Below are 23254 nucleotides of genomic sequence, written 5' to 3'. Positions count from 1 at the left end.
TATTTTTTGGAATTTAAAAGTTAATTATAATATTACTTAAAGCCTAATTTATAGTTTTTACAGACTGCGGGTATAATAATTATTAATTAAAAATTAAACATAAAATAATTAAATAAAAAATAATATACCTGTAGCAATCGCCTCTAAATCGCTTAAAATCGCTTCAAAATCGCCAAAATCGCTCTCTCTTTCTTCTCTGTGGTTTAATAAATGATACTGTGCTGGAGAGACAGCAGACAGATCTGCTATATGGCAGCATAGTGGACCGCCAGGGATCCAGGCGGTCTGGTCCCTACTGGACCGCCCAGGATCCTGGCGGTCTGGTATGAAATTGGACCGCCCCAATTACCGGCGGTCTGGTCAGATTTTAAAAAAAAAATGTCAGGTTATTATTGTAAAAATGTTTTTTTTTTGGGTATTAATAAAAATGGCCGAAATTTTTGTGCACCCAAATGCATCCTATCTTTCAAATTTTTTTTCTCTGTTTTCAAAGTCCGAATAGTCAATACGAACCATTAGATGCGATCTATATATTAAGATGTGCTTAGAGACCAAATTTTACATTTTTTGAATTTTTTTTACTATTTATTAAGCCACTTTGAAAATCGCTGATTTTACATTTTCTGGACCATTGGATCAGCGATTTTCAAAGTGGTTTAATAAATAGTAAAAAAAATTCTAAAAAATGTAAAATTTGGTCTCCAAGTACATCTTAATATATAGATCGCATCTAACGGTTCGGATTGACTATTCGGACTTTGAAAACGGAGAAAAATGATAGGGTGCATTTGATGAAAGATATGTGTTTTAAAAGTTATCATTTTTTGTATATTATTATTTTTTGTATATTATTATTAAGTTATCATTTGATGAAAGATATGTGTTTAAGTTGATTGGTAATTTTGAATGGAATACGTGTGAATTAATTACAAGCAACTAAGTTAATTTGTATGAATTTGTTTGATTTGATATGCATGAATTTATTTAGTGAATATGTTTGTATGAATTTAGAATTTTGATATATTTGTATGTATGAGTTTAGCTGTAAATTTAATTTATAGTAGTTGATTTGCTTAATTACATTTGAATTAAGAGTATTCCTCAGTAATTAGTCATATAAATATTATTTTGTTTTAGCCATAATTGATAAGATGTGTTATGAAAATTTAAGATATAGCAAGAAAGAAAAAATACAAATTTATAAATATGTCAAGCTAGTAACGAGTTAGCTTGGCTCGCTCGGACAAGTCACGAGTCGATCTTGAGCAATAGTTTTAACTCGGGATCTAAAATCCAAACTCACTCGCTCAGCTCGATACACGAACAAGCTCAGCTTGATACACGAACAAGCCGAGTACGAGTGTGGCCTAGCTCACTCTTTCACAGCTCGTTGCCACCCCTACTCCCTGCGCCTCATTCTCCTGTCTTTCTCTACTCTCAGTCTTAGCTCACCGCCGCCTCATTATCTTCTCCAAACCTCTCACTAATAGTAAGCAACAACGTCAATCAATTACTCTCCCTTTCTATTTCACTATCGCCTCTCTCTCTTACCCCAACTCTCTCCTCTCTTCCTCTCTCTAAGTGGTATACTATAATTCTCTTGCACATGCACATCAACTGTTTGTGAAAATGTCCCTCAGAGATATTCTCACTGCCAGCACCAGATTTTGATGGTTACGCTTCCTACACTTTTTCTAAACAAGCTTTCAACCTCTTCTTTGAATAATGGTAACAGCTCTGCTCTCCTCTGCCACTTTCTTTAAGCCACTAATTTAACACCTTGATTGATTATGGTCATTTTTTTTATTTTTCCAATCCTCAAATTCTGGGTCCATTATTTGGTACTTCACTTGTAAAATTTAGGAGTCCTCTGACTGTGCACAAGGTGCTTGATAATTGCAGTTGTTAACCCTATAAATTGGTAATTATGAAACTTTGTCTTGTATCTTTTTAGAAAGTTGTGTTAGAGCCTAAATTGTGGAAAATAAGAAGCAAAGGCCCATGCAAAAGGCATCTTTTGCCTTGTCAACTACAAGTGAAGCTGGATTATTTAGGAAGGAAATATTGGTTTAGGTTATGTAACAACAACCAGTTTAGTAATATTGAATACAAAAAATTAAAGAATGAGAACACACTAAGAGTATCATTCTGAGGGATACGTCTAATTTATTTGAAAATTTACTAGTTTATGAGGTAATTAGGGTTCTCATAGTTCTTAGAATTAGTGCATGTTACCTCACAACATATAAACTTGGTTTCAAGGTTACAAGCATAATGGTGACATAATATTATAATGAATCATGAAAAGGCAATTTATTATTCAATCGAGTTACCACTATGCATGCACATTATCTACTGCTACAGTTTCAATTTCTAAGGTTAAGTTTAATTTTAGATTTTTTGGGTTTAGTTATCTCCAGCAGGAGTAATTAGTTTATTGGGAAATAAAGAGGCTAGTATTAGATTGTTTATTCGCAAGGTATTTGTCCAATCATGCCAAATCTAGATTTCTCACCTTTTTAGTACAGTATAGGAATTATATCTAAGATCCTCAACATAACAATGACTTGTAAATTGGACAAAAGGCAAACACAAAAAGTCCCAAGTAACTACTAAAATCTGGTTCATAAAATCGAAGTTTGTCTGATGCAGACCACTACTAGCTGAATAATTATTACTGGTGTAAGAGGATCGAATTCGAACATTAAGTAAATAGGGAGTCCTCTATTTAGCCTTTTGCTACATTTATTATGATACTATGATTTATTATTTATCAAGGTTTGAGTCCTGTGTTGCTTCTTGATTCCTTAGATGACCTGCTCAATGACCAAACCCCTAATTAGAAAAATTGACCAAAAAGCCCTTTGGGAAGAGCCCAAACTGACCTTCACTGCCCCCAATAAAGCACATCTAGTCCAAATAATAAAATATAACGAATGAGTATGACATTGTATAACACAAAAAGGCATCTAGTAGGACCCAGCAGTACATAAGAGTAGCAGCATGGTAGCTGATCTAAATTCAAATGGCACCAACCTGGAAAACTTCGTCTATTTGTGTTTGACTATTTACATTGTGCATCACTATTAAGCAAAGGTGGGCATCACGTATCAGACTGATGCCTATCTAGTACTGTTCTGTTACCTATAGCCTTTGTCATGTTATGCAAAATTTGTTAACAATTATTTCATTTATTTTTCTCAGGGAATGTATTGATTAATTTTTACGACACCATATAGTTGAACAAGGGGGCAACCCATTTTTAGAGGTTACCAACAGCCTCTAGTGAACCATCTCCAAGGGGCAGTTGTGACCATTTTCAATACATGGCCATGGGGATCCGCCAATTGGAACTGGCTGTAAAAGAACATTGTTGGTCGGGCACCCTTACTATTAAAGATGGTCTTCAATTTTTTGATCGCTTGTTGGCTGCTAAGAGCCCGGCACCGTCCATCTATTCCTTTAATCATCTGTTTAAGGCCTTAATTCGTATGAAGAACTCAAACAACCATTATGCAACTGTCTTTTCACTCTACAACCGTTTGAGCCAAACTAAAGGAGTCTCACCCTCACCCAATGTCATGACCTATATTATGTTGATTGACTACTGTACTCGCATGAATCAGCCCAGACTTGGGTTGATTTTCTTTGGGCGGTTCATTAGGGAGGGCCAGAGAGCTGATGCTCGCTTCTTCACTCCTATACTCAAGGGCCTTTGTTATGAGAATAGGATTAGTGAGGCTGTTGCCATGGTGTTACATAAAATGCCTAAGCTGCGGTGTGCACCTGATGTGATCTCCCACAGCACTGTTATTGATGGCCTTTGTAAACAAGGTGTAGTTAGTAAAGCATTTAGTTTGTTTGAACGAATGCTTTCAAAGGGTATTGCGCCAGACGTAGTCACATATAGCTCACTGATTAATAGCCTGTGCCAGGGAGGAGAAACTCAGAAGGCAGAAACACTGCTATCCTACATGATTTCTCGAGGAGTTGAACCTGATGTTGTGACCTATAATACTCTAGTGGATGGGTTGTGCAAGAATGGGCTATTGGACAAGGCAGTGGAATTGCTCCAGTCCATGGTTTCTAAAGGGCATGATCCCAATGTTGTGACCTATACTACCTTCATAGATGCACTATGTAAGGAGGGGAAAGCTGAAAAAGCAGAGGAGGTGCTATGTAATATGATTTCGAGAGGAAAAGATCCTAATATTTTTACCTATAATACTCTTATAGATGGGCTTTGCAAGATGAACAAACTAGAAAAGGCAAAGGAGTTGCTGAATGAGATGGTTTCAAAGGGAATATTGCCTGACACCGTGACATACAATATAATTGTGGATGCACTTTGCAAGAGAGGGGAACCTGACAGGGCAGAGAAACTATTGTATGATATGCTTGATCAAGGTGCCACACCTAATGTTATCACATATACTAGTGTTATCAATGGATATTCTAGGCTAGGCTGTTGGAAAGAGTCGATTAGGGTTTTCTAGGATATGATTGATCGAGGCTTTTTGCCAAATGAGATTACTTATGGATCAATGATGGATTCTTTGTGCAAACAAGGACACAGCAAGGAAGCTGAAAAGTTACTTGACTTAATGGTAAGGGGAGGTATAAAACCAGGTGTTGTGTCATATCGATTTTTACTTCTCGGTTTTGTAAATGATGGCAATATTGATGATGTGATGAATATCTTAGATAGAATGCATCTCAATCATTTAGCACCAGATCTTTTAACATACACTTCCTTGCTGAAAGCATATGCTAAGAAGAGTAAAGTAGATGAGGTTATGTGTGCTGAACAAAATGAAGCGAGAAGGGGTGAAACCCGATTTAGCTGCCTCTGCACCAGTATTAGAACTGCTTTTGAAAATGGGACGAGATGATGATGCGAGAGATCTGATGGAGCAGACAAGTGGTAAGACAAATTATTTATGTGCCAAATCAGGTTGAAGTTGGCTTTTTTTAATGTAGATAATCAATTATTATGCTTCGGGCAGCTTGTTGTGCCATTAACTGAAGTTTTTGTACTTCCTTTCTGAATTTTTCTCTTATTCTGGATGAATTCTTTATTTTTTTTCACTGTTCTTTTTTGTTATAATTTGTAATGTTTTATTTGCTAATTATGCATTTAGTTTAATTTTCTGTGTGATTTGATTGTTTTATCACTTGCAGTCGTTCTGCATCCAACTTGCTAATCAAGTACTTACCAGGTACAATTAATGTACCAGTACCTAGCAGCTACTCCACTACTGGCCCTTAATCCTCAGCCATATAAAGCTGGTGTTTGGGGAGTCAACTTGCACTAACATTTGAATTCTAATTTCAAATTTTGTACCATGCAAATCTTCCTCAATTTCACAAAGGTTTTAGCAATTAATATCCATTCGTGAAAACTGGGAGACTATTGAAATGGGGAAATGATTGTCCACAAAATTGAAATATCATTTGAAACCATATTAAGCTTTCGTCCTTCATACTTTGCCTCTACCTTGGGTACCAATGTTCTTGTAAGTAGCCTAAATTGAGGCTGAATTATCAATGTTATTGTTAGTTCTGAACATGGTTTAATCTGTACTCTTCGATTGAAATCATATGGTCCAAGTAGTGATCATGGTTTTCTGAAAAAAAAAGGGGTTTGGTTATATGGGTACAAACTGCTGTTTAAAAAGACTGGACATGTCTTTAAAATCATTGTAAATGATTTGTCATATCGCTTAATTTTTTTTACTTATTCCATCTTGCATACATATTTCAATGGAAAATTCGCAATCAATTATATGCCTATGAAATGGGAGATTTATTTCAGTTTGATTGGCCCATTTTGCACAATTCTCGACTCGTCTGGACATTTGGTAGAAATTTGAATTCTCAATTTACTGATTGCTTAAAGTGCAATTTGAATAACCCAGCATGGCAGCAACATAAAATAAAGGAATGTCGAGCAAAGACGAGGACATGTTTCTTTCTTAAGATAGAACTACATCAAGAGTAAACTTTGAGCCTCTATATTTTTGCTCTAGTGATGAACGAAGTTACAAGGGACATACAAGAGGAGATTACTTGGTGTATGTTTTTTACTGATGATGTGGTGCTAATTGACGAGAGTAGGATAGGAGTTAATAGACAACTAGAGTTGTGGAGACAAACTCTAGAATAAAAGAGTTTTAGACTTAGTAGGATTAAAATTGAATATATGAGGTGCGAGTTCAGCGGTGTTCGGTCAGATGATGGAGATGTCACTTTGGCTGGACAAGTAGTGCCTAGGAAGGACACCTTTCGATATTTAGGATCGATGTTGCAGAGTGATAGTGAGATTGATGAAGATGTTAGTCATAGGATTCGAGCGCGGTGAGTCAAATGGCGACAGACATCTGGCATTCTATGTGACATAAAAGTTTTCCAAAAGCTCAAAGGCAAGTTCTACAAGATGGCTATCAGACCTGCAATGTTATATGGTGCAGAATGTTGGGCTACTAAAAGGTAACATGTTCAGAAGATAAGTGTAGCAGAGATGCGTATGTTGCGTTGGGGTTGTGGGCATACAAGACGGGACTGCATTAGAAATGATGATACGTGACAAACTTGGAGTAGCACCGATTGAAGAGAAGATCATCCAAAATCGTTTGAGATGATTTGGGCATCTCCAAAGGAGGCCTCCTGAAGCACCGGTGCGTACTAGAATTATAAAGCGTATCGAAAATACAAGGAGAGACAGAGGTCGGCCACGATTGACATGGGATGAAGCAGTACAAAAAGACTTGATGAAGTGAAATATAGCTAAGGAGTCGGCTTCGGACAGGATGAACAGTGAAATTATTTTGTTTTATAATTAAGTGAAAAGAAAAAACAGTGAGAAATGCCTCAACAATTTCTGCTGTTTATGTGAAATGCCTCAGAAAAATAGTATATGTGAAAGACTTTCAGTTTTCTTCTGTTATCTAATCAGCGAACGGCGATATCAACATGGAAAACTGGAAGAGAAGTTTCTGTTTTGGTCCTTAAAAAAGTCTAATATATATTTCTACCGTTTTTGTTTGATTTTTATTAGGGGGAATGCCTCTAATAATATACTAAGCCTCACTTCTTTTTTTTCTTTTTTTTTACAAACTCTTTCTTACTGTATCTCTATCATTCATCTCAGAGAAGAAAAAGACAAACTTCGTTGTGAGACACCTCTATCATTTATCTCACATAAGTAAAAAAATAAACCACTTGTACTCAAAAACCGATAAAATATAAGACCGACATTTTTCTTAAACAAACCACAAATTTTTTATGCTTTTAATAAAGGATAAAATAGATATTTTATAATTGAAATTGAGTTTTAATATAAAAAACAATATAATGGGTAAATTTGTCAGTATTTGAAGTTTAGAGGGGGGAATACATAATTTCAGAATTTAGAGGGGGAAATTCGTAATTTTGATGTTTTTGAGGAATATACGTGAAATTCCCCTAGAAATTGAAAGTTAATTTTAGGAGTGGAGAGGTTTAGAAATTAAGATTGGTTTAATTTTATTTAGTGCCATGAAGCTGTTTTTAATTGTTAATGAATTGCTGTGATGGAGATGGTCTAAATGGTCATGTCACGAAATCTTCTTCCATTCCATAACGGGCTTAAGACTAATTCTGTTAAACCGGCCACACCAATCATCATACGGAGCAATGGATAATATGTGAATGTTATATTAAGAAGGCGACGAAGAACATGTTGATTTCCTATTTCCTTTTCTCTGAATTGTCAATGTAAATACATGATGACTACCTGTATGAAGCTCCTCCGTCTTAGTTGATTTTCTACAATTCATTCCCACCACTAGCTTTCAGAGAGAAAGCAGAGAGGTAGGTAGAAGAAGAGAAGTCTTAGCATACACATACAGGGAAGTGTTTTCTATATTCACAACAGAGAGAAAGCAGAGCAAGCAGAGCTGCAGAGGGACTACGGATAGCGAGGTACGGCTTTATATATAGACCTCATCTTTACAGTTTTGTTCTGCTAATGAATTTCCCCGGATATTATTATTTTCAGGGTAAATTTGTCATGAAATTAGTTCTTCCAACATATTAATTACCATAACAAAGCATATGTAAGATGCTTTCTTTCTCTTTTTGAAAGAATACAATTACATACCCATGCATCAACCAAACAGCAATGAAAGAAACAAAAGGAAAATATTATCTACAACACCGTTGACTGTCCCTCAACGGTCCACTCAAGCCTTATTTTCCAGTACCAAAGCCGGTACTAGTGACCACAAAATAGTCAGCTTTCACACCAAAAAACACTAAACCGAACCGGTGCAAACAACTAACTAGTTTATTGCAATTCGGACCCCCATAAACCTCAAAATTAGAACGGAGCCTTCCAAATTTATTTTGGCATATGTGACATGTAATGTCATAATTAGATGCCCTAGTTCCGAGTAAGTTTGTCATGTTTCAGGCTGTTAAAACTTTGATGTGAGTCAAATATCATGATGACCTCTCTTGATTTTAATCTGAGCTAACTTTGGGATGGTATGGTTTGGAAAATCCGTCAAGTAGGACCTGTATCGACCGGATCCGAGCCGATATTTATCTTAGTTTCCGGCCTGAGCATTTTTTCCCTCGAAAATCGGTTGAATCATGTTGACTCGGCCGAGTTAACTGATTTGGTTCAAGGTAGTCCGATTCTTCAGTTCTGAGCCGATTTCTTTTGAATTTTGACTAATTCTGCGTATTTAACTGTTTTCCATATCTGCAATGACTCTGTTTCGTAAATAGAATGAAAGAGAGGAGAAATAAAAAGTCTGACGGTGGGACCAGTAATTGCAATTCAAAGAAAATGAGCTGATTTGTTTGGGTCTTTTCTTATTCAATACTTATTTTTCGGTTAAATTTTTATTTTAGCTCAGACTTCAATTTACTAATTAGCTAGAACAGTCCCACTCTTTGCAGTGTTGTACCAAAAATATTTCAATACCGTATCAATCGACTTTATGACTATATACAACACGAAAGTTACACAAGCAAAATAATTTAGTATCAACGAAATATTTTTTATTATTTTCTTATCCTCGTTTACATTAGATCTATTTCAATGATTCAAAGATTTAATCTTTTGTCTTAACATAATTGTTGGAGAAATTATTTTTTTACAATTTATTTTTCCGGTTTTTAAATACAAAACAAGATTTTTTTGAAAAAAATTCGAGTTTTCGATCGATTCAACGGATTTCTACCAATTCACACGATTCTGATTCTATGGTCAACTTACCAATACTAATTCTGATTTTCATAGCCATGATGGTGAGAAAATATATAGAATAATCAATATAACAAAATAGAAATAGAGATAAAAAAGGAAGTGAAACAATCTTTGTTATCTCAATTACATGTACAATCCTCTTATATAGAGAATGATTACAGCATAATCTTTCCTTCTAAGCTTACTAACAGAATGTTGTTTTGCTAACTAATCCTGTAACTGAATCTACAATTCTCTTTGAGTCTCTGATTGTGTTTTGACTTCCAGTAGAGTCTAGAATGGACATCTCCATTGTAATCCTATTAATCAGAAATTCAGAACCAATTTGCTCAATACAGAATGAAGACGTAACAGCCACATTCTTTTATAACAAAACTTCAAGTCTAGACCAAAGAAACCTGAATTATTTATACCCCGACTCATCCAAGGATGCTTGTTGAATTTATGCAATTTATGAGGAGAGATTATTTTGAGAAAACAATTATTTCATTCAAAATCAGTTCTTTACACTGTTTCCATTCCTATATATATTACAAACATCTAAGCTACTGTTTTGTTACCGTTTGTACCTTGTACCTATGTACAGTATACCTATTTGTTGAATATATGCAAGGAGGCCCCTTTACTTTCTTGATTAAATCCTAGCCTTCTATTTCTAGATCTATGATGATTATTAATCTGAGATCCTAGATCTTATTTCTCAACAATGCTAGAGAAAAGCATTACACGAATTTTCTTCTTCCCCTTTGTTTTTCACTTTAATGTTTCAGTTCAGTTTCTTTGCTTCACTTCGATGTGAATTGATGTGAAAAATGACATGCAAAGTTGCAAACAGCCTAAGATTCCAACAATTTTTTTCTCCAAGTAATTGCAAGTTCTTTTTATAGCCAATTCACTCATATCCTTTTTTTACCTTATAACTTTGGATTTATATCCATTTATATTCTACTATTTCCTTTGTAACCGTCTTTTTTGCAATGAGAAATTGAACAATTAATTTGGTGCAAATTGCAGTTACTTGGCAGTTTGCAACTCGGAAAGCACAAAATCTACAACATAGTTTCATATGGCTTCAAAAGGGCTTTGCCATGGGAACTCCCAAGAAGAAGGGAATTATGTCCAAGATACACCGAATGCACCACAAGCTGTTTTTGACTGTTACCAGACAATACCACCAATTTTTTCGAATTACAACATAAACCAGAATGTCACACCAGAATGCCAAGAGGTTTGCGATCTCACGTCCAATGCAGTAATCAACTACATAGGCCAAATTCTGTTAGAAGAAGATATAAATGATGATATAAACCTATATCAAGAAGAGGCAGCTATTCGAGAAACTGAGAAATCGTTCTATGATCTCCTTGGAAAAGAGTACACTCTTTCACCTACCTTGATCAAATTCCATCCGCCTCAAAATGATAACACTATAAGTATTGGTTCCAGTAATACTATTAAAAGTGTTTCAGAAAATGATGTGCCAACACACAGTAATTTGAGACCCCTCTTGACCAGTGATGAAAGTATATCTTCTTTATTTATGGAGAACTTTCCGGCCACGCAAGTCCAAAAGGGTGCTGAAGAAGCAAGGAAGTTTCTTCCAGCAGTTGAAAAGTTGTTTGTTGGTTTAGAGCCAAATACAATTGACTTTCATGAAGAACTCCAAACAAACTACGTCAGCGAGAACAAATACGGATGTTACGAGACCTATACAAAAAGGAGTACTCTTAATGGTAGAGAATCAGATCTATCAGAGGGGCGAGCTTGCAAACAACAAGCAGTTTCCTCAAATGAGCCGGCGAGAAATGAGAACTTGGATCAATTTCTCCTTTCCCACAGTAGTGAATATGAGAAAGAGGTAATCTCCATACGTGAAATTGTGAAACAAGAAATGAAAAATGAGTCACTGGAGCGTCAGGTGGACATAAGAACTAAAAAGGCATTAGGAAAGGAGGAAATTGGAGATGGCATGGTGAATCTTTGTTCTCTCCTAATGCACTGTTCTGAAGCAGTTTCTGCTGATGATTACAACAAGGCCTCTGAACTCATCAAGCAAATAAGGAAACACGCATCCCCTAGGGGAGACTGCGACCAACGTTTGGCATATTATGTGGTGAATGCACTCGAGGCACGCTTAGTTGGTACGGGAAGTGACATCTACCATGAACTATTGTCAAGTCAAGGAAATGTGACCGAGTTTTTGAAGGCATTCCGAGTTTATCATGCAATTTGCCCATTTTTTAGGGCATCATATTACTTTTCTAACCAAACAATCCTTAACGTCTCAAAAAATGCCACAAAGGTTCACATAATTGACTTCGGAATCCACATGGGATTCTTATGGGCATCTTTGTTTGAACGTCTCTTGAGCTTAGGAGGTACGCCGCCTAAAATCCGTATAACTGGAATAGAATTTCCGGAAAAGGGATTTCGCCCAGGCAAACTAGTTGAAGAGACAGGAAGGCAGTTGTCAGAATATGCTCAGAGGTTTAATATCCGTCTCAAGTATCAAGGTATAGCATCCACATGGGAGAACATTAGAATAGAAGATCTTAAAATTGAGAAAGATGAGATTTTAGTAGTAAATTGCTTGTATCAACTTGAAAAGCTTGCTGATGAGACAATTTCCATGAGCTGCCCTCGGGATAAAGTTCTAAGCATCATAAGGGAGATCAAACCACGTGTTTTTATTCATGGGATTGTTAATGGCTCATATAGTACGCCGCTCTATACAACCCGATTTAAGGAAGTTTTGTCCAAGTTCTCTTCAGTTTTGGATATTTTTGAGTCAAATATGCCTCGAGAGAGTGAGGTGAGGCTCCATATAGAAAGAAATTTTGCGAGTCCGAATGCAATTAATGCAATAGCTTGTGAGGGTTCTGAGAGAGTGGATAGGCCTGAGACGTATAGGCAGTGGCAAGCTAGGAATCTTCGGGCCGGTTTTGTGCAGTTGCCGGTGGATTCACTGATCAAGAAAAAGATAAAGAGAACAGTGAGAGAGCTTTACCACAAGGACTTTTTTATTGAAGAAGCTAACAAATGGCTTCTATTGGGATGGAAAGGAACAGTCATATTTGGGTTGTCCACATGGATCTCAAATGAGGATGAGAGCGTTCATTGCCAGACTAAATAGTACGGGCATGCATGATAAACTTAATTAGCTATAGTTTGTGAATGGTTTTGATGTATCATTTTAAGCATTTTATTTATTTTTCACTAATAATTTGAAAAATGGAGCTTGTATAAGTCTACACGAATTGTTCCAAAGTTTCTGGATTGGTGTACTTTTAATTGATATCCATATTTTATTTAGTATTTTTTATTTTTTTGTAAGTCTACACGAAATGTTCCAAAATTTCAAAGAAATTAGGAACAATATTTCAAAAGAGCTTCATAATTAAAATAGCACAAATTTATCTGTGTGACGTGCTCATCAGCAACTAGATGAAATGTACGTAGCGAGACTCTGGATTCCCAATCCATGTGACCGATGCATTTCTCTTATGGCCTTCACCGGTATTCAAAGGTCTAATCCTAATTATAACCTGTACATGATCTTCGTTCTTATCAGAATTAAACTGCGAATAAAATTGTTGGAAATTGATGAGCTATATATGTAAGAAAGGTGTAATTGAGGAGTTGTTGGGATGTGTACATGATATGATTGTAAATGGTTGTTAGGAAGATTTTTGTTAAAACTTAATTTAAAACAGTTTTGTTGGGTTCTTAATTAAACAATCTACCTAAAAACCAGGTTATTCAATTTATCATTTTCCCACAAACTTTTTTAGTATTGGAATGCTAAAAAAGTAAAAATAAATAAACCTAATTTAATAGAAGAGTACTGCGAAAGTAGGCACGGCACGTGTGTCGGTTATATGTCGTGACTCGCGTGTCCCGTGCCGTGACCATTTTAGAAAATTTGGCACGGCATGCAAAATATTTAGTCACGGCACTGCACGACACGTGTTCCCGCGAGTTACGTGTAATTAGAACTGTTAGATCTTGATCAAATGGTGAATCTTGAATAAATTAACTGGTCACGTGAGTCACGTTTAGGCACGACATGACTCATGCAGTGTGACCATTCACGTGCCATGACCACCCCTTGACATTTCAATTATGGCATGGCACGTGAAAAAATAACTTAGTTACGACACAGCACGAGGTCAAAATCACGGCATGTTAATCACGATACGACATGGCACAACACGTTTTTTACACTCTAGTAGGCAGCTAGATTAAATACAACAAACAAACTAATAAATGCACAGCAATTATAAGACTATATCGTCTATACAGCTGTGTGCTTCATGAACGCAAGTCCAAGAGTACACAGGTCTAGGTTAAAGATATTGTAGTGCCCCAGCTGTAGCATGTAAGTCTAAGCCCTTAATTTAGGAAATAAATCTGCTACCATCCTAGCTAAGGGATTGTAGGGTCCCTACAATTCCAAATCCAACATTTCATTTATTTTGAAATTCATGCATAAAAAACAATTTCTATAGACATTCATACAATCTAAAAAAATGAAAAGTTGGATTTGGAATTGTAGAAACCCTAGTTTGAAGCCATAGTAGCGCCTAGTTTGAAGTTTATGCAAACTGTACTGCATGCTAGCATCTATCTTGTGTGAAAGGAATTGAATTCATATCCTCCGTATTAACTCAAAAAGGAATATTTTGAATTAATATATATGAATTGTCCGATTTACTTTAAAATCCGTACAAACTAAATCTACATTATTATTAAAAAAAGCCAGATTGATTCCATTTAAAATTAGACGGCCGAGTTGCATTCATTCAAAAGAAGCTTTTTTTTTTTAATTAATGCAGATGATCGATGCTGACTTGAAGGAGTTGTATATAGTCCATATCCTATGAGGTAATAAAATATATATTTTTTTAGATCCAAACCGTCTGATCAGAATTTGGGTTAACTAAATTCGAGGTAAAATGTATGGAGCCTCTTTAATATTTGTGTGGATTCTGATTGGATGGTTTGGATTTAAATAGAAATAGTATGCTACCTTAGGTGATATGTATTCAAGAAATTGAGGGTGGTCTAATCGATGAGCACAAGACCAAATTTGATTTGATTTTCGATCGAAGTTGTCCGGTTCACGTTAAGATTCATGCTGATTAAGTTTGCATGAATCTTAACACGGATCAGATAATTATGATTGAACATCAAACCGAATTTAAGCTAGGCCTATCGGGATGCCCTCCACTCATAGAATTTTCTTTATAAACCACAATTAAAAAAAAAAAGATTTTTATGAAACCAACATGATTACTTTTTTTTTTTCACAAAAAAAAACATAAGAACTGAACGCTATTTCAGTTGCGATTTTTTTTTTGGGACGGAAATGGTAATTTGGTCCGAGATATTTTCACAATTTTTTAACGTCTTCTTTTCTGAAATTTGTGAAAATGACTCAAACCGAATTGCCATTTTAGTCCAAAAAAAAAAAAAAAATGGAACCGAAATGGCATCTCGGTTCTTATAATTTTTGTAAAAAACAAAGTAACCAAGTTAGTTTGATAAAATATATTTTTTTTATTTATGGTTTCTAAAAAAAATCCCACTCTTATGGGTGGAGCTTCGATTTTGAATTAATTGAGGAGTCAAAATAATCAGCCAAGCGGCAATTATACAAAGACACGTGCTAGTTTGGAAAAGGGTTGAAAAAGATTACTTAAAGCGATAAAGTGTAATGATTTTGCAAGCTTGAGAAAAGAAGTCCGTAGAAAATAATTACACGCTAGTTGAATTCTACGATTCCATCTTAAGAAGAAGTGCTGAAAATAAATAATTAATTAGAGATCAATTACATTTTAATGTCCCTTTAAATTCCGTAGCATAAAAATAGATACCATATAGAAAATTAAAATCATATAAAAAAATCAATAAATTTTAGTTTCTTCTCTCTCAAAATTCAGCAAACTTCAATATATATGCTAAAAAATTTCACACTAGAGCAAGTTCGGGCCTACGACATATTCTTCTATTCTATATTATATAAGTTATGTTTTATTTGATATTTCTCATAAGTGTTTTACTATTTAAAAAAAAAACTCGTTTTTTTTTTATATTTGAATGTGGTTAGAGGCTTATGATGATGTTTTGCTATTTTATTTGTAAAAATCTTTAATTTTTAAACAGTTCTAAAACTTATATCGATTTCACTCTAATACTAATAATCATATGAAATTTAAAAATAATGTGACATAAGTTTCTGTGCATCTTTTTATTGTTACAGACATGTAAATTGCAAAATAAAAAAATTATATTGTTATAATTGATGTATTTTTTTTTTCCAATTTTTAGATATGCGAAATCTCAAATTATTCAGTTGGTATTATGGAGATAATGTATTTAATAGGGTAAAGAAGTTTATTTTTATTTTTTATTATGTACATTCTAAGATAAAAGTAAATAAGATTGTCTGTATTTATTATTATTATAGTCTAGAATCACATGATCTTTCTTAAAATAGCATACACAAACAATTTTTATCTTTGTAACGTCCAAAGATAAAAAAAAAATGAATTTTTAAATTAATATATTTTATATCTCCACAACATATGCATTTATAAAATAATTTAATAGATGAAACAGTAGGAGAGTTCACAGTCAAACTCAGAGAAAAAGAATGCACCACAAACAAAACAAGATAGTGGTGTGACTGCTTAAATGTTAATACACAGAGAAAATAATTACTTGGGTTACCAATTCTGTTTTAACCTGAACTTTTCAACAAGATTTAATTAGCTATAAACTAAAATTTTCGAAAATTAATTTTTTTTTATCTAATAGCTATTTGCAGATGAAAATTTAAATCTAAACAAATTATAACTAAATTAAAATTTTCAAAAGATTTGAAACCATAAATCCAATGAAAATTGAAAATTGAAACTTTTCGGTTATAAAGAATAAAATTTGGATTTAAGAGAGGAAAGTAACAACCCGGCTACACGAACGACCACATAGTGCCATCCTCAAATCCTTTCTTCCTTTCTTTTGTATCTCACTTACAATATGACCCCACCCCAAATTAATCTTTCCTTTATTTTCTCTCTCACAGTCTCACTTACCAGCGGACCCCACCCATTATTGCTTCTCTCACAGTCTCACTTACCAGCGGACCCCACTGAAGTCGAATTGAATTTGGTGGTTCAAATCCGCGCACTTACTAGTTACCAAGGAGAAAGGAGATGTCGGAAGGATTGAGAGAAACTTACCAATTATTGTGAGTGAATATGACTAGAATGCATAGTTGACAATTATTAAGTAAAATCAAAATATTAATTTTATGGCAAACTGACGGCAATATTCATCAAAATTTCAAACTAAATATATTGCATGACAAATTGTATATCAAATTCAAACAAACTTGAAATGCATTTGATTATCAATTAAATTAAATGTGACAAAATCAAATTGTTAAGTTTTTAAATTGCTTGATGGATGATGAAAAAACAATTTTATATAAATTGGACATGATACAAGCAATAATTCTATTTTTTTTTTCTAAGACTGGGCAAGTTTTAGATCATTCTAAGTGATATTTTATATGAATAGGATAATTCTAGTATACATCCAATTTAGTTGTTCATTTATAAATATTATTCAAATATAAAAAAAAAATTATGAGGATAAATATTTTTCTTTGTAATCATGTAATAAATATAAAGTGAAAGACAAATATTTTTCTTTTTCTATTTAAAATTCGGCCAATCCAAAATTTTACATTTTAATAAAGGAAAATGCCAATATGCTATGAGTAGCATAGAGGACCTCCGTGCAATGACTCAATATTTGAATTTTTAAAATCTTAACGGTTGATCTGAACCGTTCAACATGATCTCCATATGAATATGTACTTGCTTACCAAATTTTACTATTTTTTTAGATAGGTAGAAAATCACTTGATCTGAAAATTCTACACCATTCAGATCAAGTGATTTTTTACATATCTCAAATATTGAGCCATTGCACGGAGGCCCTCTATAAACACATGCAAGTAATCAAACTTTTAGGCCAAAATTTGGAGGAGGCTGACATGTGGGTCCGTCCAAGCGTTGAGCAGGACTGGCCCTAGCCTAGGGTACCCAGGGCGATGGCTCTGGACCCCAAAAGTCAGGGGGCCCAAAAGAAACTTTCTAGCTTCTCCCCGCCTCCTTTGTGAAACGAGAAAAAAAAAAAAAAAAAAAACCTAACTCCCGCCTTGTGAAAGTGAAACGAGAAAAAAAGAAAATTAAACTTTAGTTTTGTCAGCAAATATCAAATTTCTTTTGTTTCTACAGCGAATATCAAACTTTTGCCAATTTTTTGCCAATTTTGTTTCTACAGAAAATATCAAGGTAACTCAAAAAACCTAACTTAGCATAGCTTTTGACACTTTTTTATTATCAAATTTTTTCTGTACAGTTAATATAAAAAAATGGCAAAAAAATGTAACTTAGCGTTCGCCATTTTTTTTTTTAATTTCTATGGCGGATATCAAAATTTAGGTAAGTCATAGTTCGATCCAAGTTAGTACAGCAGCAACGACTCAGCGACACAGCGACTTTGTCTCATTACCTAGGTTCAATCCTTTTATTATTTTGTTTATCAAGAAGCATGATGTGAGTATGTTAATCATTGACTCGTTATATATGTTTTATTTTGAGGGGTATTGATTTTATGTTCCTCTATTTTGTATAATCTATTGATATATTAATAAAAAATTGTGTATATTAAGAGTTCAAATTTTTGTCTCGTCCCGAGCCCCAGAATTTTCAGAACCGGCCCTGGCATTGAGATTTGTTCAAGTAAATGTAAAATGTTGAGATCTTTATCAGACGGTGAAGACAGGAAAACTGAGTAGCTATTAAGAATATCTAGTATTAAAAAAAGGAAATCTATATATAATTTATTGAATGTTAAAACTCTAATTGATAATACCTAGTAGCTGTACTCTGTATTTGATATTCAAGTTGTATATACTTGTATATATATCGTGTTGTAATATATAGTGCAATTGAACTTGTTAATTACGATATTAATTGGTTATTACCTTTTCTTTTCTTTTTTGCACAGTGCACAAAAAGGCAAATATACCCTTCTTAATATATAAAAAAAATATATCTTGCGAACATAGATCATCTCTAAAATGTAAAACCCTACCATGATAGCTCTCATATGCGCTAGGAACAAAACAAACTAGATATATCTGGTGGTCCAATTCATGAAGAAACTTCAAATTTACATTGACGTTGTATAGGATTTAAAAAGAAAAGGACGTAAAGTGTTACTTTAGATTTTTTTTTTTTTTTTAAATGTATTTTTGAGGGGGCTGCTATTTATTTTTTCATAAAATGATTAAAATTTACACTCAAGTTTAAGTAGATGATGTCTTACTGTATATCTATTTAAGCGCTGGCTAAAATAAATTTGAGAGATATAATATTTTATTATTTTTTCATTCATAAAAAGAGTATTTTAATTATTCTAGTTCACATATATATAAAGATTAATGAATGAGCATATTACACAGCTTGCATTGTGGACCTATGTATTCATTTTTTAAGTTCAAACAATCAATACGAACTATTCAATATAATTTTCATATGAAAAATATATTTGCAAACCAAATTTTATATAATTTTTAAATTTTATTTCTGCTTTTTTAGATAGGTAGAAATTCACTTGATTTGAAAATTCCGGACCATCAAATAGTAATGATTTTCTAAAAGAAATAATAAAGAAATTATAAAAAAAAATATAAAATTTTCATGTTTAATGATTTAGATTGATCGTCTGCACTTCGAAAATAGATATATAAAAAGAAAAAAAATCTTTAGAGTATCAAATTTCAAAAATAAAAATTCATAAACTATGTATGTGTTGAAAATTGAGATACGTAAATAAATATTTTGACAAAAGAAATTAATAACCGGATGCAATCAAAATTTCAGCCAAAAACAAAAAGAAGATAATGGTCTCCTGCGCAGATCGAAAGTAAAGACACCAAATTGTCGCATCTTCGACCCCTTGAATCCCAGACACAGATCAGATTGTTGCTTGGTTGTTTCAAAATCGGACCAAATTACCCCTCTGCTTCTCCCCCACTGAATGCCACACCGCCGCCACATTCTCTATTCCAAACCTCTCACTAATACTCTCCCTTTCTATTTCACTACTCACTAATCATATTTCACCATCTCCTCTCTCTCTCTCTCTCTCTCTCTCTCTCTCTCTCTCTTACCCGACCTCTCCTCTCTTCCTTTTTCTAAGTGGTATAATACAATTCTCTTGCACATGCACATCAACTGTTTGTGAAAATGTCTCTCAGAGATATTCTCACTACCAGCAGCAGATTTTGACGGCTACGCTTCGTACACGTTCTCTAAACAAGGTTTCAACCTCTTCTCTGAACAATGGTAACAGCTCTGCTCTCCCCTGCCACTTCCTTTAAGCCAGTAATTTAGCACATTGATTGATTATGGTGATTTTTCACTAAGAGTATCATTCTGAGGGATACGTCTAATTTATTTGAATATTTACTAGTTTTTGAGGTAATTAGGGTTCTCATAGTTCTTAGGATTAGTGCATGTTACCTCACAACATCTAAACTTGCTTTGAAGGTTACAAGCATAATGGTGACATAATATTATAATGAATCATGAAAAGGCAATTCATTATTTGATCAAGTATTTACTTGAGCATAATATCTTTATGAGCAGGTTACAGTACCAGTTGAAATCAAAGACTCAAATATCAGTTTATTTTGCAATTGAGCTGATCAAGTTTGGTACCGGCATGTTCTGGTTACCACTGTGCATGCACATTATCTACTGCTACAGTTTCAATTTGTAAGGTTAAGTTTAATTTTAGATTTCTTTGGTTTAGTTATCTCCAGCAGGAGTAATTAGTTTATTGGGAAATAAACAGGCTGGTATTAGATTGTTTATTCGTAATGTATTTGTCCAATCATACCAAATCTGGATTTCTCACCTCTTTAGTACAGTATAGAAATTAGATCTAAGATCCTCAACATAGCAATGACTTGTAAATTGGACAAAAGGAAAACACAAAAAGTCCCAAGTAATTACTAAAATCTGGTTCATAAAATCGAAGTTTGTCTGATGCAGACCACTACTAGCTGAATAATTACTGGTATAAGAGTATTGAGTTCAAATATTAATTAAGTAAATAGGGAGTCCTCTATTTAGTCTTTTGCTACATTTATTATGATACTGTGATTTATTATTTATCAAGTTTTGAGTCTCATGTTGCTTGCTTTCTTAGATGACCTGCTCACTGACAAAACCCCTAACCGGAAAAATTGACCAAAAAGCCCTTTGGGAAGAGCCCAAGTTGACCTTCACTGCCCACAATAAAGCACATCTTAGTCCAAATAAGAAATATAATGAATGAGTATGGCATTGTATAACACAAAAAAGGCATCTGGTAGTACCCAATTAACAGTACATAGAGTAGCAGCATGGTAGCTGATCCAAGTTGAAATTGTACCAACCTGGAAAACTTCATCTATTTGTGTTTGACTATCTGCATTGTGCATCACTATTAAGAAAAGATTGACATCACGTACTGGACTGATGCCTAACTAGTACTGTTATGTTACTATAGCCTAGTCATGTTATGCAAAATTTATTAACCATTCTTTCATTTATGTTTTGTAGGGAATGTATTGATGAACTTTTAGGTAACTATATAGCTGAACAAGGGGTGCAGCCATTTTTAGAGGCTACCAACATTCTCTAGTGAACCATTTCCGTGGGGCAGTTGTAATCATTTTCAATACATGGCCATGGGGATCCGCCAATTGGAACTGGCTGTAAAAGAACATTGTTGGTCGGGCACCCTTACTATTAAAGATGCTCTGCAATTTTTTAATCTCTTGTTAGCTGCTAAGAGCCCGGCACCATCCATCTATTCCTTTAATCATCTGTTTAAGGCCTTAATTCGTATGAAGAACTCAAACAACCATTATGCAATTGTATTTTCACTCTTTAACCGTTTGAGCCAATCTAAAGGTGTCGCACCCTCACCCAATGTCGTGACCTATACTATGCTGATTGACTACTGTACTCGGATGAATCGGCCTAGACTCGGGTTGATTTTCTTTGGACGGTTTATTAGGGAGGGCCAGAGAGCTGATGCTTGCTTCTTCACTCCTATACTGAAGGGCCTCTGTTATGAGAATAGGATTAGTGAGGCTGCTGCCATGGTGTTCCATAAAATGCCTAAGCTGGGTTGCACACCGAATGTGATCTCCTACAGCACTGTTATTGATGGCCTTTGTAAAGAAGGTGCAATTAGTAAAGCATTTAGTTTGTTTGAGCGAATGCTTTCAGAGGGTATTCTGCCAGATGTAGTCACATATAGCTCTTTGATTGACGGCCTTTGTAAAGAAGGCACAATTAGTAAAGCATTTAGTTTGTTTGAGCGAATGCTTTCAGAGGGTATTGTTCCAGATGTTGTCACATACAATTCACTGATTAATGGCCTGTGCAAGGAAGGAGATACTGAGAAGGCAGAGGAACTGTTGTCCTACATGGTTTCTCAGGGAATTCAACCTAATGTTGTGACATATAATACTCTGGTGGATGGGTTGTGCAAGACAGGGCTATTGGACAAGGCAGTGGAATTGCTTCAGTCCATGGTTTCTAAAGGGCATGATCCCGATGTTGTGACCTATAATACCATCATTGATGCACTATGCAAGGAGGGGAAAGCTGAAAAAGCAGAGGAGGTGCTATGTAATATGATTTCTAGAGGTAAGCACCCTGATGTTTTTACCTACAGTACTCTTATAGATGGGCTCTGCAAGATGAACAAACTAGAAAAAGCAAAGAAGTTGTTGAACGAGATGGTTTCAAAGGGAATATTGCCTAACACCGTGACATGCAGTGTTATTGTGGATGCACTTTGCAAGAGGGGGGAACCTGACAGAGCAGAGAAACTATTGTATGATATGCTTGATCATGGTGCCACTCCTAATGTTATCACATATACTAGTGTTATAAATGGATATTCTAAGCTAGGCTGTTGGAAAGATTCGATTAGAGTTTTCAAGGATATGATTGATCGAGGTTTTTTGCCGAATGAGGTTACATATGGATCAATGATGGATTCTTTGTGCAAACAAGGCCAAAGTAAGGAAGCTCAAAAGTTGCTTGACTTAATGGTAAGGGGAGGTATAAAACCAGATGCTGTATCATATAGAATTTTACTTATCGGCTATGCAAATTATGGCAATATTGGTGATGTGATGAATATACTAGATAGAATGCATCTCAATGATGTTGTGCCCGATCTTTCGACTTACACTTCCTTGCTGAAATCATATGCTAAGAAGAGAAAAGTAGACGAGGCTATGGGCGTGTTGAACAGAATGAACCAAGAAGGGGTGAAACCCGATTTAGCTGCCTCTGCACCAATATTAGAACTACTTTTGAAAATGGGGCGAGATGATGATGCGAGAGATCTCATGGACCAGACAATTAGTAAGCCGAATGATTGAAGTGCCGAGTTTAGTTGAAGACAGCTCATTTGAATTTAGATAATCACATGTAATTTGGCCAGTTTGTTGCTCTATTAAATGAAGTACTTCTTACTGCTTTGCTCAATATTTCTCTTATTCTGGATATTTTCTTTCTTCCTTTTTACTGTTCTTTCGTTATTTGTAATGTTTTCAAATTTGGATCTGGTTTCTTGTGTGTGTGTGTGTTTTTTTTTCTCTTTGTAAATTTTACTCAGCACTTTTATATATTGTAAACGCATACGGAAATGTTACACACAAAAAAAAAAAAGTTTCTTTTGGGTTCACAATGCACTTACTTTCTATTATAATGAATATGCAATATAAATAATAAATGATGCTTTGTTTTCTTTTGAGAAATATGTATTTTATGACATGCTATATAAGTATTAGATGCCTGGTAGAATAGATGATCTCTCCTTTCAGAACTAATTCACTCGCCAAAA

At 34.5% G+C, this 23254-nt stretch overlaps 2 protein-coding genes across 2 annotated transcripts; both read left to right on the top strand.

Moving 5' to 3' along the window:
* The first annotated feature begins 10322 nt into the window (after positions 1-10322).
* Positions 10323-12389, top strand: LOC144548333 (scarecrow-like protein 14). Its single transcript, XM_078297005.1, has one exon. It carries the CDS (start codon positions 10323-10325, stop codon positions 12387-12389), a length of 2067 nt encoding a protein of 688 aa, XP_078153131.1.
* Positions 12390-19514: 7125 nt separating this feature from the next.
* Positions 19515-22981, top strand: LOC144548531 (uncharacterized). The gene is made up of 2 exons (XM_078297231.1): positions 19515-19683; positions 20947-22981. The coding sequence occupies exon 2, from the start codon at positions 21069-21071 to the stop codon at positions 22788-22790; it is 1722 nt and encodes a 573-aa protein (XP_078153357.1). The 5' UTR covers positions 19515-19683; positions 20947-21068; the 3' UTR covers positions 22791-22981.
* Positions 22982-23254: the final 273 nt, after the last annotated feature.

Source organism: Carex rostrata, chromosome 33 (assembly GCF_964058835.1).
Source record: "Carex rostrata chromosome 33, lpCarRost1.2, whole genome shotgun sequence".
Lineage (NCBI taxonomy): Eukaryota > Viridiplantae > Streptophyta > Magnoliopsida > Poales > Cyperaceae > Carex > Carex rostrata.
Note: the sequence above shows the minus strand (reverse complement) of the source record. Positions and strands in the feature narration are given on the sequence as shown.

Bases quoted from the DNA above. Each gene is read 5' to 3' on its own strand.
- LOC144548333 (XM_078297005.1), top strand. From the start codon at position 10,323: ATGGCTTCAAAAGGGCTTTGCCATGGGAACTCCCAAGAAGAAGGGAAT.
- LOC144548531 (XM_078297231.1), top strand. From the start codon at position 21,069: ATGGCCATGGGGATCCGCCAATTGGAACTGGCTGTAAAAGAACATTGT.